This window comes from Myxine glutinosa, chromosome 5 (genome assembly GCF_964187855.1).
Source record: "Myxine glutinosa chromosome 5, kmMyxGlut1.1, whole genome shotgun sequence".
NCBI lineage: Eukaryota > Metazoa > Chordata > Myxini > Myxiniformes > Myxinidae > Myxine > Myxine glutinosa.
The window spans coordinates 166,344,540-166,359,945 of NC_136265.1; the positions used below are offsets into that span (position 1 = coordinate 166,344,540).

The 15,406-nt window shown below is 46.5% G+C and overlaps 1 protein-coding gene across 1 annotated transcript in view; it reads right to left on the reverse strand.

Annotated features, from left to right (window-relative positions):
* Positions 1 to 15,406, reverse strand: part of GET3 (guided entry of tail-anchored proteins factor 3, ATPase) — a 54,999-nt gene that overhangs the window by 1,453 nt on the left and 38,140 nt on the right. The window contains exons 2-3 of the mRNA XM_078777427.1: positions 11,781 to 11,983; positions 11,246 to 11,353 (exon numbers count right to left, since the gene is read on the reverse strand). Of these exons, the coding sequence (XP_078633553.1) occupies positions 11,246 to 11,353; positions 11,781 to 11,983 (311 nt within the window). The remainder of the gene's footprint in view (positions 1 to 11,245; positions 11,354 to 11,780; positions 11,984 to 15,406) is intronic.

A 15,406-nucleotide genomic window follows, 5' to 3' on the forward strand; every position in this document is an offset into this window, starting at 1 on the left:
TTCCCTTGACCTTCATATTGTTCCTACGGTTCCGGGGGGTGGGGTGGGGGGGTAGGTAGTGAAATACCTTAGTCCAGGTAGAATTGTATAGGGTGGCGTGCCCTGAATGTCGAAGAAGAAGAAGTAACCTTCCTGTAATTAAGTCAGGCCTGGATGTCGTGCAAGTGTATATTTGTCTCCATGCGAGGGGTGGAACTATGCTAATTAGTTAGGGTATAAGAGTAGATTCCCTGTGTGTAGTTGCCTCTGTAGTTTCCCCTTTGTTCTAATAACACTCAACACAGCCATGCGATCAGCACCTAAAATAAACCACACAATCGCCGACCGGATCCGAACATTATTAAGACAGCACCCAGCTCAAATCTTCTCAATGGGCAGCAAGAAAGGCCGTGAGGCCACGCCCCGAAGAGTGATTGGTTGGAGCGATGCGATGGCACGGCACGATTGGAGCGCGTGCGACATCATCATCGAACATTCCAGCCCCAGGGACAAAAAGGACACGTCCCGCCATTTTCTCTCTCTCGGTTCCTGGTGTTCGTGGAAAGGGGACGCATTTGCATTATCTCTCTTGGTCCTGACTTTCATCCTGTCACGGCCGCAGTTATACTTTCGCTCTCGGTTCCTGGTGTTCGTGAAAGGCGGAGCATTTGTGTACTCTCTCTCTCTTTCTGTCCAGAGCTGGTCACAGGCGGTCGTAGTTTGTGCTCTCTCCGTGCTGGCCTTCACTGCGAGCAGTCGCATTTTCTCTCCCTCTGTTCTGGGCTGCGGAAAGGGCGGACACATCCTTCTCTTCTTCTATCTCTCCTTGGTGCTGGCTTTGTGATGGCTGCGCTTGGTGCCGTGTACACCTGAAAGGAGCATTGGGGCTCAGTGCAGCCGAGCAGGAAGGACAAGGAAGGAGCTCGGGCCTGTTCGCTTCGCGTTCGCTACCGAGAGCCGCTGGCAGGGAACTTGGTTTGGGAGACATAGAGGCGTGCCAAGGCGTGCTTTGCCACGCAGGGACGCAGGACCTGGACAGCCCCGGACGGTCAAGAACGCCAGGCGGAGTACCCGGCAAACGCACCACACTACATTTTAACTTTCGTTATTTTATCATCCCCTTGTGTTGGTTGTATATCAGTCCACATGAGGGCGCCTCAATTTATGAATTTAGTGTTACCTTTTTTATTGTATTGCATTATTTGCATTAAACCTTTATTTGTTGACTTTCAATTCCTGTATCTTGTACGTTTATTTGTTTGTGGTTCGGAAAACCCTCGTCGCGTCCACCCATTCAGGTAAGCCTCGTCACCCTCCACGACCCCCCCGCGCGTGTCACTACCGCCATAGTTGGGTAAACGCCTCGGAGTTAAAGCTTGGTCAGCCTTCCATCACCCTGCAGTGTTCACTACAGGGTAGACACGCGACAATATTATAATACTGTAGCGGCTGCCGCTGAGTTTTCACAATCGCCTTGCACCTATCAAGGACGCGGAGCGATCACCATGCCGGGCTCGTCCAGGACGCCCAGGCCCGCGCTCAACTTGCCAGGCCGCAGCCAGGACGCTGGGCCACGCCCCCTGGCGCCGGGCCTGGGCAAACCCCCTGGCGGAGTAGATATATATTGCTGACTGATAAACGGTTTTTCAGAGTGCCTGAGTGTTTGATTTCATTAAAGCAACTCAGATGAATTCTAGCTTTTTGTCGCGTCCATTCTTCCGATCGACGTGGGAGCCCCGGCTCCTTCAATACCGTAATTTACCTATTATCATGATGCACAGGCTTTTTCCAAAATCGGCATATTATGTCTTGGAGCAGAAAGCATTCAATCATTAATTAATCTACATTCAAATTAAAAACAAAACATGGGTATTGAGGAAGTTAGGAGTGGAGGAATGGTTGATCAGAGTAGTGGTGGCAAAGTACAAAAGAGCGCGCACAGTTGTAAGGATGAAGGACGGGAACAGTGGTGAGTTTGAGGTGAATGTGGGAGTGCATCAGGGGTCGGTACTAAGTCCACTACTATTTGTAGCTGTGATGGAGGTGCTGGCTCGGAATGTAAAGGAGGGTTTACCGTGGGAGTTGTTGTATGCAGATGATCTGGTGTTGATTGCGGAAAGTATGGATGGACTGAAAGAGAAGATGAACAAGTGGAAGGAATATATGGAGACAAAAGGTCTGAACGTGAATATTAGAAAAACGAAGGTGATGGCAACTGGTAAAGCATGTGGTGAGGTGGAAAGAACTGGGAAGTGGCCGTGTGCTGTCTGCAGGAAGAGTGTCGGAGTGAACTCCATTCAACGTACAATGTGCGCTGAGTGGGTTCATCAAAAATGTAGTGGTCTGACAACAACAAACAACATGCATTTTAAAGGCCATTTTCCCGACTTGAGCGGGGGTTAGCCTTGCGGTCCCCATGACGATCTTCTCCATTTTGCCCGATTTTCTGCATCTCTCCTCGTTAACCCCCTTGCCCACATTTCTTCTTCCACCATCTTGAGCCAGGTCTTTCTCGGTCTTCCCCGTCCTCCACTTCCTTCTACATTCATTTCCATCACTCTTCTCAACCAGTCACTTTCATCCTTCCTCAACACATGACCAAACCATCTCAACCTGTTCCTCTTCACAGCATCAATCACAGGCTCTATTCCCATCATCTTTCGCAATTCATCATTTGTCTTCCTCTCTCTCAACGATACTCCGCACATCCGTCGAACCATTCGCATTTCCACCCTTTCCAGCCTCCGTTGCTGCTCTACGTTCATTACCCATGTCTCGCTCCCATAAATCACAACACTTCGCACACATGCAGCATACACCTTTCCCTTCAGCTTCAACGACACTCCCCTCATCATCAGCACGCCATTCAGTTCCCGAAACTTCTTCCATGCACATCTCACTCGAGCAACCGTTGCCGAGTCTGATCCACCTTCTCCATTCAGCATGTCTCCGAGGTAGCAAAATGTTTTCACACCTTCCAGTGGTCTGAGAGTCATTAACCAGTGTGGAAGCTACATTCAAGTGTAAGGTGTGCACAGAGGGAGCTGCAGATGGAGGAAATGTTGAGTTGGATCTTGGAGACAGCGTGAAGCTGGAAGGTGTGAAAACATTTTGCTACCTAGGAGACATGCTGAATGGAGAAGGTGGATCAGACTCGGCAACGGTTGCTCGAGTGAGATGTGCATGGAAGAAGTTTCGGGAACTGAATGGCGTGCTGATGATGAGGGGAGTGTCGTTGAAGCTGAAGGGAAAGGTGTATGCTGCATGTGTGCGAAGTGTTACGATTTATGGGAGCGAGACATGGGTAATGAACGTGGAGCAGTAACGAAGGCTGGAAAGGGTGGAAATGCGAATGGTTCGACGGATGTGCGGAGTATCGTTGAGAGAGAGGAAGACAAATGATGAATTGCGAAAGATGATGGGAATAGAGCCTGTGATTGATGCTGTGAAGAGGAACAGGTTGAGATGGTTTGGTCATGTGTTGAGGAAGGATGAAAGTGACTGGTTGAGAAGAGTGATGGAAATGAATGTAGAAGGAAGTAGAGGACGGGGAAGACCGAGAAAGACTTGGCTCAAGGTGGTGGAAGAAGAAATGTGGGCAAGGGGGTTAAACAAGGGGAGATGCAGAAAATAGGGCAAAATTGAGAAGATTGTCATGGGGACCGCAAGGCTAACCTCCGCTCTAGCAGGGAAAATGGCCTTAAAATGCCTGTTGTTTTGTTGTTGTATTCAAATTAAAAACAAAGTATTTGAACCTATTCATAAAAAGTATTTCTAATGACCAAGAAGCTGTCCGCAGTTCATCAAACAAACTCAAAATGTCAAGGTATCTGGTTAGGTGGGTTATGTTCTCCAACAACACATCTGTCTTCAAACAATTCTTCTTCTTCGTTTGTATGCAACACCAGGCTGAGGGTAGAATCATTGGCAGAGGGCATGCAGCTGTGCTGCTGAAGCAATGCCCTCCACTGGTTATGGTAGGAATTTGTAATTTTGCCATGGTGACGCCAATAGCTCACCTACTTTTTCCGAAGGACACAATGGGATCTTTAATATCCACTCACCGGGATGACAGTTTATAGCTGGGTCGGGATTCGAGGAAGCAATCAAATCAAAGAAACAATTGATAGCCCTCCTGCTGCCTTGTCTAAGACAAACCACAAGAACTCCTCGTCACAAAATCACAAAAAAGATCACAAAATTCCACCACTTTTCCCCACTTCGTTTGTGCAAAGCGAGCTCTCTGTGCTCTACATTAGCCACCTAAGAGCTTCGACATCCACCAAATAAAGTTATTTTGATACTGCCAAATTACTCCGTGGTGATGCATCGTCTTGCTTGAAATTATTTTAGTTCCCTTATGGTTGGATAAAATGGTTTCTCAAACGGAATCGATCAAGCATTCACAATGACATCACCAACGGACGAGCACAGAGCATCAGCAGCCACATTAAACGACGAGCATAAATGATTGTCCTTGTACATTGTCCTTGTACAATGATTGTACATTGTAAATGACCCCGTCCTCTACTTCCTTCCACATTAATTTCCATCACTCTTCTCAACCAGTCACTTTCATCCTTCCTCAACACATGACCAAACCATCTCAACCTGTTCCTCTTCACAGCATCGATCACAGGCTCTATTCCCATCATCTTTCGCAATTCATCATTTGTCTTCCTCTCTCTCTCTCAACGATACTCCGCACATCCACCGACCCATTCGCATTTCCACCCTTTCCAGCCTTCGTTGTTGCTCTACGTTCATTACCCATGTCTCGCTCCCATAAATCATAACACTTCTCACACATGCAGCATACACCTTTCCCTTCAGCTTCAACGGCACTCCCCTCCTCATCAGCACGCCACTCAGTTCCCGAAACTTCTTCCATGCACATCTCACTCAAGCAACCGTTGCCGAGTCTGATCCACCTTCTCCATTCAGCATGTCTCCGAGGTAGCAAAATGTTTTCACACCTTCCAGCTTCACGCCGTCTCCAAGATCCAACTCAACATTTCCTCCATCTGCAGCTCCCTCTGTGCACACGTTACATTTGAATGTAGCTTCCACTGGTTAATGACCCTCTCAGACCACTACATTTTTGATGAACCCACTCAGCGCACATTGTACATTGAATGGAGTTCACTCCGACACCCTTCCTGCACACAGCACACGGCCACTTCCCAGTTCTTTCCACCTCACCACATGCTTTACCACTTGCCATCACCTTCGTCTTTCCGATATTCACCTTCAGACCTTTTGTCTCCATACATTCCTTCCACTTGTTCATCTTTTCCTTCAGTCTATCCATACTTTCCGCAATCAACACCAGATCATCTGCATACAACAACTCCCACGGTAAACCCTCCTTTACGTTCTGAGCCAGCACCTCCATCACAGCAACAAATAGTAGTGGACTTCGTACCGACCCCTGTTGCACTCCCACCTTCACCTCAAACTCACCACTGTTCCCGTCCTTCGTCCTTAGAGGTGTGCACGCTCTTTTGTACATTGCCATCACTACTCTGATCAACCATTCCTCCACTCCGAACCTCCTCAATGCCCATGTCAATACTTCGCGTGGAGCCCGATCGAATGCTTTCTCCAGATCAACAAACCCAAGAAACAACTTCTTCCTCTTCTCCATGTACTTCTCCTGCAACTGCCTCACAATAAAGAGCACGTCTGTCATTCCTCTTTCTGGCATAAATCCAAACTGCATTTCGTCGATCTTCAGCTTCTTCCTTATCCTCCTCTCCAACACCCTTTCTAATACCTTCATTCCATGCTCCAATAACTTTATCGCTCGGTACGAGCCACACTCCAGAGGGTCACCTTTCCCCTTGTATAGAGGGACGAGGGTACTGAGTTCCCAATCCACTAGAATGCGGCCTTCTTTCACCACCAGATTACAGATCTCTGTCATTCTCTTCACAGCCCAACTTCCTGCTGCCTTCAACATATCTCCCACAACTCCCGTCGGCCCTCCCGCTTTTCTACTCTTTATTGCTTTCATCGCTTCCTAAACTTCCTTCTCAGTTATCTTCTCTGCCAGTCCTAAAACTGGGTTACTCTCAATGTTGCCATCCCATTCATTCTCTGTATTCAACAGCATTTCCATATATCTTTTCCATCTTCCTTTAATTCCATCTGGGTCCACAACGATTTGTCCCACTTCATCCTTCAAGCAACTCACCCCCATCACATCACACCTCTTTCGCTATCTGCTTTGCAATCCTGAATACCGCTCTCTGACCCTCTTCCGAATCCAAGCGTTCTCCGAACATTTTCCTACATGCCTCCTGCGCCTTTGCTACCTCTTTCTTTGCAGCCTTCTTGGCTGCCTTATAACTTTCATGCTCTGCTTTTTCTGCTCCCGTACCCTTCGCCTTCTGCCACTCCTTGAACTTCTTCCTCTTCTCGTCAATCCTCTTTCCAACTTCATCATCCCACCACCATGTTTCTGAGTGCCTCGGTGGTCCTTTTGTCCACCCACATGCCTCACCAACAGCTCCCAACAGACTATCTTTCGTTGACATCTAACCACTTTCAAGCTCAACCACATCATCCTCTACCCTACTCAGCCTCTCTTTTAATGCCTCCCTCACTGTCACCTCTTTCAACCTCCACACCTTCATTCTTGGTTGGTACTTCACCCGCCGAGCTCTCCTCGCACGTTTCACCCTTATGTCGCAGACAACCAAGTGGTGCTGTGAAACAGCCTCCTCCCCCGGGATCACCTTTGAGTTCCGGAGGTGCCCCCTATCTCGCCTACGCACCATCAGGTAGTCAACGGTTGTCGTCGACCCACCTGACGTGTATGTAACAAGCTTATTATCCTCTTTCTGGAACTGAGTATTACAAATCAACAAATCAGCTCCATCAGCAAACTCCAAAATCCTTTCACCTTCTCCATTTCTCACACCATATCCGTAACCCCCATGAACTCCCTCAAAACCGCCCATACTCCTTCCCACATGTCCATTTCGGTCTCCTCCTACCACAACAACTTCCTCATCTTTCACGTTTTCCATCAGCTTCTCTATCGCACACCAGAACTTGTCCTTCTCTTCATCGCTCCGACCAACCTGCGGAGCATATCCCGAGATGACGTTCACCAAGAGCTTTCCAATCATCATTTTCACCATCATCAACCTATCACTCACTCTAGTCACACTCACCACACCGTCTACAAACTCCTCAGAAAACAGGACACCAACACCATTCACGCCCTCCGGGCACCCTTGCCACACAAACTTGTATTGCTGTCCCTGCCTACCCTTCACCATTCTCACACCACTTCCCTTCCATCTAGTCTCTTGCACAAAACATATGTCCACTCTTCTTCTGACCAATACTTCCACCACTTCTCCTGATCTCCCTGTCATTGTCCCTACATTCCATGTCCCAAACCTCAGAAACCGATCACTTCGGGCTGTACCCTGCCCATATGTAGTTGTAATTGTCATGGTTCTCTTTTTGAGGCAATGTTTTTATGGCCGGATGCCCTTCCTGACGCCAACCCTCTTAGTCGCCTCGTACGACACGCAGGGATACGGTGTACCTATTCTAAACCAGGGTACACACCCTTTACCCAATGGTAAAGAATCACTTAAAAAATTAAATAATTCTCATATCCGAATCCATATTCAGATCTTCACCAAAATCGAATCTATTTGTCCTTGTCAGACACCCAACCGGTCCACCAAGTTTGGTCCAAATCCGTCCACAACTTTTTGAGATATCCTGCTTTGTGTCGTTTTTCGCCCCATCTCCCAATGGTGAAGAATCACTTAAAACATTATCGTAGCTGAATCCGGATCTTCACCAAAATCGAATAAATTCGTGATTGTCACATACGCTACATCTCTGCCAAATTTCGTCCGAATCCGTCCACAACTTTTTGAGATATCTTGTTCACAAACGGACAGACAGACAGACAGACAAACAGACACAGACGTGAAAACATAACCTCCATCCACCTTTGATGGTGGAGGTAAAAACCAATCCAATGTCAATTCAAACCTCATGTTCAGAACTCCGCCATGTTGGTTCTAGCTGTGAAGGCTAAGCCTGAGCTCTGTGTCATGAATTTCACCAATTTTTAATTTGAACTCCACTTTCAAAAAATTCCATTTGAAGGTAATGCGGTTTCCTTGCTCACAAGCACTCATACGGAAAGTTACCTGATACAACACTATTTACGTCATATCTGTGTGTGTGTGTGTGTGTGTGTGTGTGTGTGTGTGTGTGTGTGTGTGTGTATACACATACATATATATATATATATATATATATATATATATATATATATATATATATATATATATATGTATGTATGTATGTATGTATGTATGTATGTATGTGGTCATAAAGCAAAACAAAACATTCCCTTTGCCAACTCTTCCCTACCCCCTCCCCTTCTCCTCACCTTCTTTCTCTCCTCACACCCCTTTCCTCCAAAAGCAGCATGTGGTGAAGCGTCTCTCTCCCGTCTCTCTTCCTTGCTCGCCCCACTTCCACCCCCACCTATCATCTCTCTCCCCTTTATTCCCTCCCGTCCCCTCTCAGTATTCCTATTAATGAAGCAAGTGCTGGTATTTGTTAGTTTTTAGTCATCCTCACCAAATATCATCAGCAAAGCAACCTTGAGGGAAGTTAAACAAGCGTTACGCCTAGGTCCCCCGTCGGTGAAGTGATGCGAGTCGACAAAGTGGAAGACGCAGGGCGGCCATCTTGGATTTTGACGTGGCGACCCAATTTTCAATAGCGTTCTCCCTTATGCGTCGATACACCCACACACCAGATTAGAAGTTAGTAGTTCGTTTATTTTTCAAGATATTTCACTCACAAGGTTCAGACATATATATGGTGGCGGCCATCTTGGATTTTGACGTGGGTTGCACCCACACAACAAATTTGAATGCGGTCCTTCGCTTATGCACGCAGGTACGCACGCACGCATGCCCGCCCGATGTCCAAGCGTTACACCTAGGTCACCCGTCGGGGAAGTGATGCGAGTTGACAAAGTGGAAGACGCAGAAAACATGCTATGATATGATATTTCGCTCACAAGGCTCAGACATACATGGAGGCGGCCATCTTGGATTTTGACGTGGCGACCCAATTTTCAATCGCGTTCTTCCTTATGCCTAGATACACCCACACACCAGATTAGAAGTTGGTACTTCGCTTATTTTTCAGGATATTCCACTCACAAGGTTCAGACATATACAGACTTGGCATTTAATATGGAATAACTTTTTTTTCTTGACTTGGGTTTACTTTCTTAACCCAGTATATCAATATGGTGAGTTTCTTTTACACTTTGGCGATTTATTTGTTAAAAGAACCATGTCACTGATTGTCTGTCGCAGCAAGAAGTCAACAACAGGATTATATCACAGGTGGCGTGGCAAAATGTACGGACAGGTGCATTTGATGATTGGCTTCACAGTCGGGTATACAAGGGTTGTTGCGTTCTGTATCAGTGGAAAACAACTGCTGCACGTCTCCAAAAGTTATTGCCGCTTCCTCTGGAGATGGTCCGTCAACTCGACAATGCTGTTTGTCATGGAGTGGTGGCTTTACGAAATTACAGCATGAAACAGCGTGCTATTGCTCGGCAGAATGGCATCACTGAAGGTCAGGTGTCAAAGATCCTGAAACGAAATGCTCAGAGGGGTGTCCCTACTCCAATACCAAGGCCAGGACATCCCCGCAGAACCACAAGGAGGGATGATCGCCAGCTGCACCGGTTAGTCCGCAATGGCCGTACCAAGTCAGCTAATCGGCTTAGGGCTGAGTGGCAGCAACTGACAAATGTGCCTGTATCCAGAAGGCTAGTCAACCAACGACTGGTTCAAGCAGGCTATCGTGCCAGGCGTCCCCTGAGAAAGCCACGCCTGAGCAGACAACACCGCCAGTGCCGATTGCAGTGGGCCAGAGAGCACCGTCAATGGCAGCCAGGACACTGGAATCACGTGATCTTCAGTGACGAGTCTAGATTTCTGGTCTATCGTCAAGATGGCCACGTCCGAGTGCGCAGACAAGTGCATGAAGCCTACAACAAAGATTGTATAGTGCCAAGAGTCCAAGCTGGAGGTGGTGGGGTGACCGTTTGGGCTGCTTTTCATGCAGGGGGCAAAACTGACCTGGTTGTTCTGAATGGAAACCTGAACCAGTTCAAGTACAGGGCCATTCTGGAAGAAACATTGCTTCCATTTGCTCGTGCAGCCTTTCGAGGAAACTTTGTCTTCCAAGATGACAATGCTCGGCCTCATCGTGCTCGCATGATCCAACACTTTCTTGCTGACCGTGGTGTAGAGCATATGGAGTGGCCTGCCATGTCCCTGGATATGAATCCGATAGAGAACTTGTGGGCAGAATTAACGCGTCAAATCGACCACTTGGACCAGCAGCCGACCTCTGTGCGTGAATTGCAGCAGGCTATTGTCACTGCATGGCAAGCGATTCCTGTCCAAACCTTGGCAAATCTCGTGAACAGCATGCCTCAACGTGTACGTGCTCTCCTGAATGCTCGTGGGGGTTACATGAAGTACTGAACTGTAATTTTACTGTCTGTAATCCCAGTTATAATTTAACTTTTGTTTTTGTTAAAAACAAATTTGGCTAATGTGCAAAATAAAGAGATACTTCTGGAAAACGTACAGAAGTTTAACACAGTACTGTCCATGAATTGAGTTCGATATCAGTTTCCATCACTTTCAAGGATCAATTTATTTGTTTCGAAATATCAAATGTGGTTTTTGTTTCTTTTAAAGGTCACATTAACAAAATCTGGAATAATTTCAACATAATTCCAATGAACTTTTGGTTCTAAGACATCTTGAAAAGTAAGTTCACTCCCACAAAAAAAATATTCCATATTAAATGCCAAGTCTATATATGGTGGCGGCCATCTTGGATTTTGACGTGGCGACCCAATTTTCAATAGGGTTCTTTCTTATGCCTAGATACACCCACACACCAAATTAGAAGTTGGTACTTCGCTTATTTTTCAAGATATTCCACTCACAAGGTTCAGACGTACATGGCATCAGCATGGCGGCGGCCATATTGGATTTTGACGTGGGTTGCACCCACACACCAAATTCGAATGCGGTCCTTTGCTTACGCACGCACGCACGTACGCACGGGAAAACCATAGTCCCCCTTTCGCTCCGCGGTGCGACGGGGGACAACGAAACGGCACACCAAAAAACACCTCCAATCAATGATGTTTCACAAATGGTGTAGAGCTTACCGGGTCCTTGAACTGGTCGCTTACAGAACGTATTATGGGTAATGTCTCCTCAAGCTTAGAGGCCAGCTGCTCAGCATTCATGTCACCCATACCCAGCATGGAGCACATCTGTACACGCAGCAATTCAAAGCAAAAAAAAAAAAAGGCTCAGTTTCCATGGCAAATGAATCGAGGTAGAAAAAAAATACACTTGAATACATCTTCAAGAATTAAAGACAGCTGTGGGTAGCACAATGGAAGAGCTAAGTCAAAGGGTTGGTTGAACATATTTTCTTTTTTTCACAAAGCAAGCTCGAAACCAAATGGCAACTATTTGGATGTGAAAGATGGCAGTTTCACCAGTAATACAGCAGTGTGAAAAATCTGGAATCATGATATGGTGTGTGGCATCAACTCATTTAAAATGGAAACCGACAGGATGCTTGATGAATGACCCACAACTCCCTTCCACCCCACATTTTGTCTTGACGCCACTGTAGCCTTACAGAAGGCTTGAAGCAGCACCTCAACACAACGTGACGCAATGTATCCATGCCTGTGAGATGAAGGGGCTGATCTGACTCTTGATACGCATGAGCCGGCCAAGTCCTCTCTCCACCACCGTGGGGAAGTTCAAGAGGCGTAGTGTGTGGCCCGTCGGTGCGGTGTCAAACACCACCACAGAAAAGTTCATCCCCTTCACCAGCCTGCAAGCATTAAAATGCAAACGGTAAGCTAAGCCTCTGTCTTCCAAAGATTCTGCGAGATATTTGTGCACATTTAGATTTAAAGAGAACGCCTTGCCCAAACAAATGCACGGGCAACTGTACTCGGGTCGGCAAAAAACGTCCCCCATGAGTAAGGAAGCAAATTTACGTAGAACAAGCAATTCATATTTTAGAGCACAATTTCTGTACAGGTGATGTCATTGCAAGGGTATTCACTCCATTGTTACATCCACCACCTAAGGTGGATGGAGGTTACTTTTGTTTTCACCACTATCTGTTTGTCTGTCTGTGAGCAGGATATCTCACAAACGTCATGGACTGATTCGGACAAAATTTTGTGGACAGGTTGGGTGTATGACAAGGATATATTGAATCGATTGTAGTGAAGATCCGGATCTGATAATTTTTTCATCGATTCTTCACCATTAAGAGAAAGGGCCAAAAACGATATATCGTTCGATATTTCAAAGAGTTATGGACCGATCATGACAAAATTTGGTGGACGAGTTGGGTAGTTGACAAGAACAAGACGATTCGATTTTGGGTAAGATCTGACGTATCAGTGTAATACAAAACGTAAACTGTTCAGCCTGGTGGGGGTATGCTTTCTACCGAGTGCAGTTACAGCTTTCAGTGTTGAAGACTCGCTGGCGTAATGGTTAAAGCATCTGCTCTGAATCTGGGAGGCCTGCAGTTTGATTTCTTTCAAAATGGTACGGTGCTGCTATCTTGCTTGACACTCAGCATTTATAGAATACAGCATGGACAAACCCCATAGGCTGGCATCCACGGGAAGGACATTTATCCTCAATTGCCCCGCTGAGTGCAAAGAAAGAAGCGACATCACTAAGAAAGCGTCTCTCATCGTTATGTCACTTTCTGCAAGCTCAGCGAATGCGTTTGTCAGACGTCAAATTCGGTGTTGTCTCGTCGTCCATCTGTGCGAGTGTGCGTGCGTGGGGTGCGATAAAAGCAGCAAAGCACAAATAATGGAAGAGCATCTAACAATGCTGAATCTGGCTTTTTTTTTTTTTTTTTGTATACAGAGTCGAGGCTCATGAAAGAGCTAACATTTATCAAACAAACAAATCAAACAAACAAGTAAACAAAATATATAAAAGTGGGAGCGGTCGACAAGATGGGGAGAGAAGGGGAGGAAGCACACAAACACAACATTTGAGGGCAGGGACATCGGGAGATGTGTGGGAGGCAGAGGGCCTGGGGGGAGGCAGGATAGGTATAAAACACAAGGACACCAAGGACTTCCAGGAAAGAAGACAAAAGTCACCTCAAAAAAGTGGATTTGGGGTGAAATTAGCGGGGGTAGAAAAGATCAAGGTTTTGGATGGGGGAAGATAAGAGATGGTGGTGAACAGCCGTTTTAAAGACCTGGAGGGAAGAGTGGGATTGAAGAGAGTGAGGGAGTTTGTTCCAGAGGCGGGAGAAAAGAGGAATGAAGGAGTGAAGGTGAGCAGAGAGTCTTGATTTTGGCAGTTTAACCATAAGAGGGTTGCAGGCAGATCTTGTGCGACCTGCAGGAATATTTGGGGGACAGAGCCCAGAGAGAGCTGGGGGAGCAAGGCCGGAGAGGAGTCGGTAGAAGACGGAAAGACCACCAACCTGCCTGCGGAAGTAAGTGAAAGCTGGGGTATTTGTCATCATGAACCCTATCACTACTTGCACTATTAAAGTTGATTGGAGGGGATGGACACGCACACACATGCATGCATGTCTCTCCAGTCCCTTCAGGAACGTGCGAGCTTAATAATCCGTCAAAACTTTACGACTGTTACATTTCACAGCACAAAACATGTCAAGTTAAAAAGAATGTCAAGGAAATGTCATGTTATTGATGTCATAAAATCAAGTCATTTTCAGAATCAGAATCATTTCAGAACCCCTCCAATCAACTACCGACTCCTTTCCGGCCTTGCTCCCCCAGATCTCTCTGTGCTCTGTCCCCCAAATATTCCTACAGGTCGCACAAGATCTGCCAGCAAGCCTCTGATGGTTAAACTGCCGAAATCTCGGCTCTCTGCTCACCTTCACTCCTTCATTCCTCTTTTCTCCCGCCTCTGGAACAAACTCCCACACTCCCTTCAATCCCACTCCTCCCTCCAGGTCTTTAAAACAGCTGTTCACCACCATCTCTTATCTTCCCCCATCCAAAACCTTGATCTTTTCTACCCCCACTAATTCACCCCAGATCCACCTTGTTTGTAATTCCAACTTCTTTCCTGGTAGTCCTGGCAGTGTCCATATGTTTTATGCCTCTCCCACCCCCTTTCCCATGCCTCCCCCCCAAAGCCCTCTCCCTCCCACAGATCTCTCGATGTCTCCATGTCTCTCGGTTCCTGCTCTCAAATGTTGTGTTTGTGTCCTTCCCCCTCTCTACCCATCTTGTCTACCGCTCCCGATGTTATTTGTTTTATGTGTCGGTTTGTCGGTTATGTGTCGGTTTGTCTTTGTGTGATTAATGTTCGCTCTTTCACGAGCCTCGATCTTGTATAAAAAAATAAAAAATATATAAAAAATTGGAATCTCCAACGATGAAGCCGATTTTGAGGGCCTTTCACTCACTCACCGCAGGCAGGTGGTCTTTCTGTCCTCTACCGACTCTTATCCGGCCTTGCTCCCCCAGCTCTATCTGTGCTCTGCCCCTCAAATATTCCTGCAGGTCGCACAAGATCTGCCAGCAACCCTCTTCTGGTGAAATTGCCAAAATCAAGACTCTCTGCTCACCTTCACTCTTTCATTCCTCTTTACTCCCACCTCTGGAACAAAGTCCTTCAATCCCACTCCTCCCTCCAGGTCTTTAAAACAGCTGTTCACCACCATCTCTTATCTTATCTTATCTTCCCCCATCCAAAACCTTGATCTTTTCTACCCCCATTATTACACCCCAGATCCACTTTTCTGAAATGCCGACTTCTTTCCTGGAAGTCCTAGCAGTGTCCATGTGTTTTATACCTCTCAACCCCCCTCCCCCACCTCCACCCCTTCCCATGCCTCCTCCCCCCAAGCCCTCTCCCTCGCACAGATCTCCCGATGTCCCTGTTCTCTGCTATTGTACTTGTGTGCTTCCCTCTCTCTCCCCATCTTGTCTCCCGCTCCCTTTATTGTACGTTTTGTGTGTCCGTTTTTTCGTGATTAATGTTATCTCTTACACGAGCCTCAATCTTGTATACAAAAACATAAATAAATAAATAAATAAATAAAAACACTTCGTTATAATAAAAATTCGAGAAAAGCGTTTAATGCACTGCAAAATGCATGCAAATCAAACATGCATGATAACACGGCTCTGGCTATTTATTTCTTTTCATTACAGGAGCAAGGACATGGATGAGCAATGTAGATCTGATAGTGGGACAAACAGGTGGGGAATGTATGAACAAGAGGAAGGGAGGATAGTGAAATGAGCAAGTAAAATGGTTGGGTTTGGAAAGGTTAG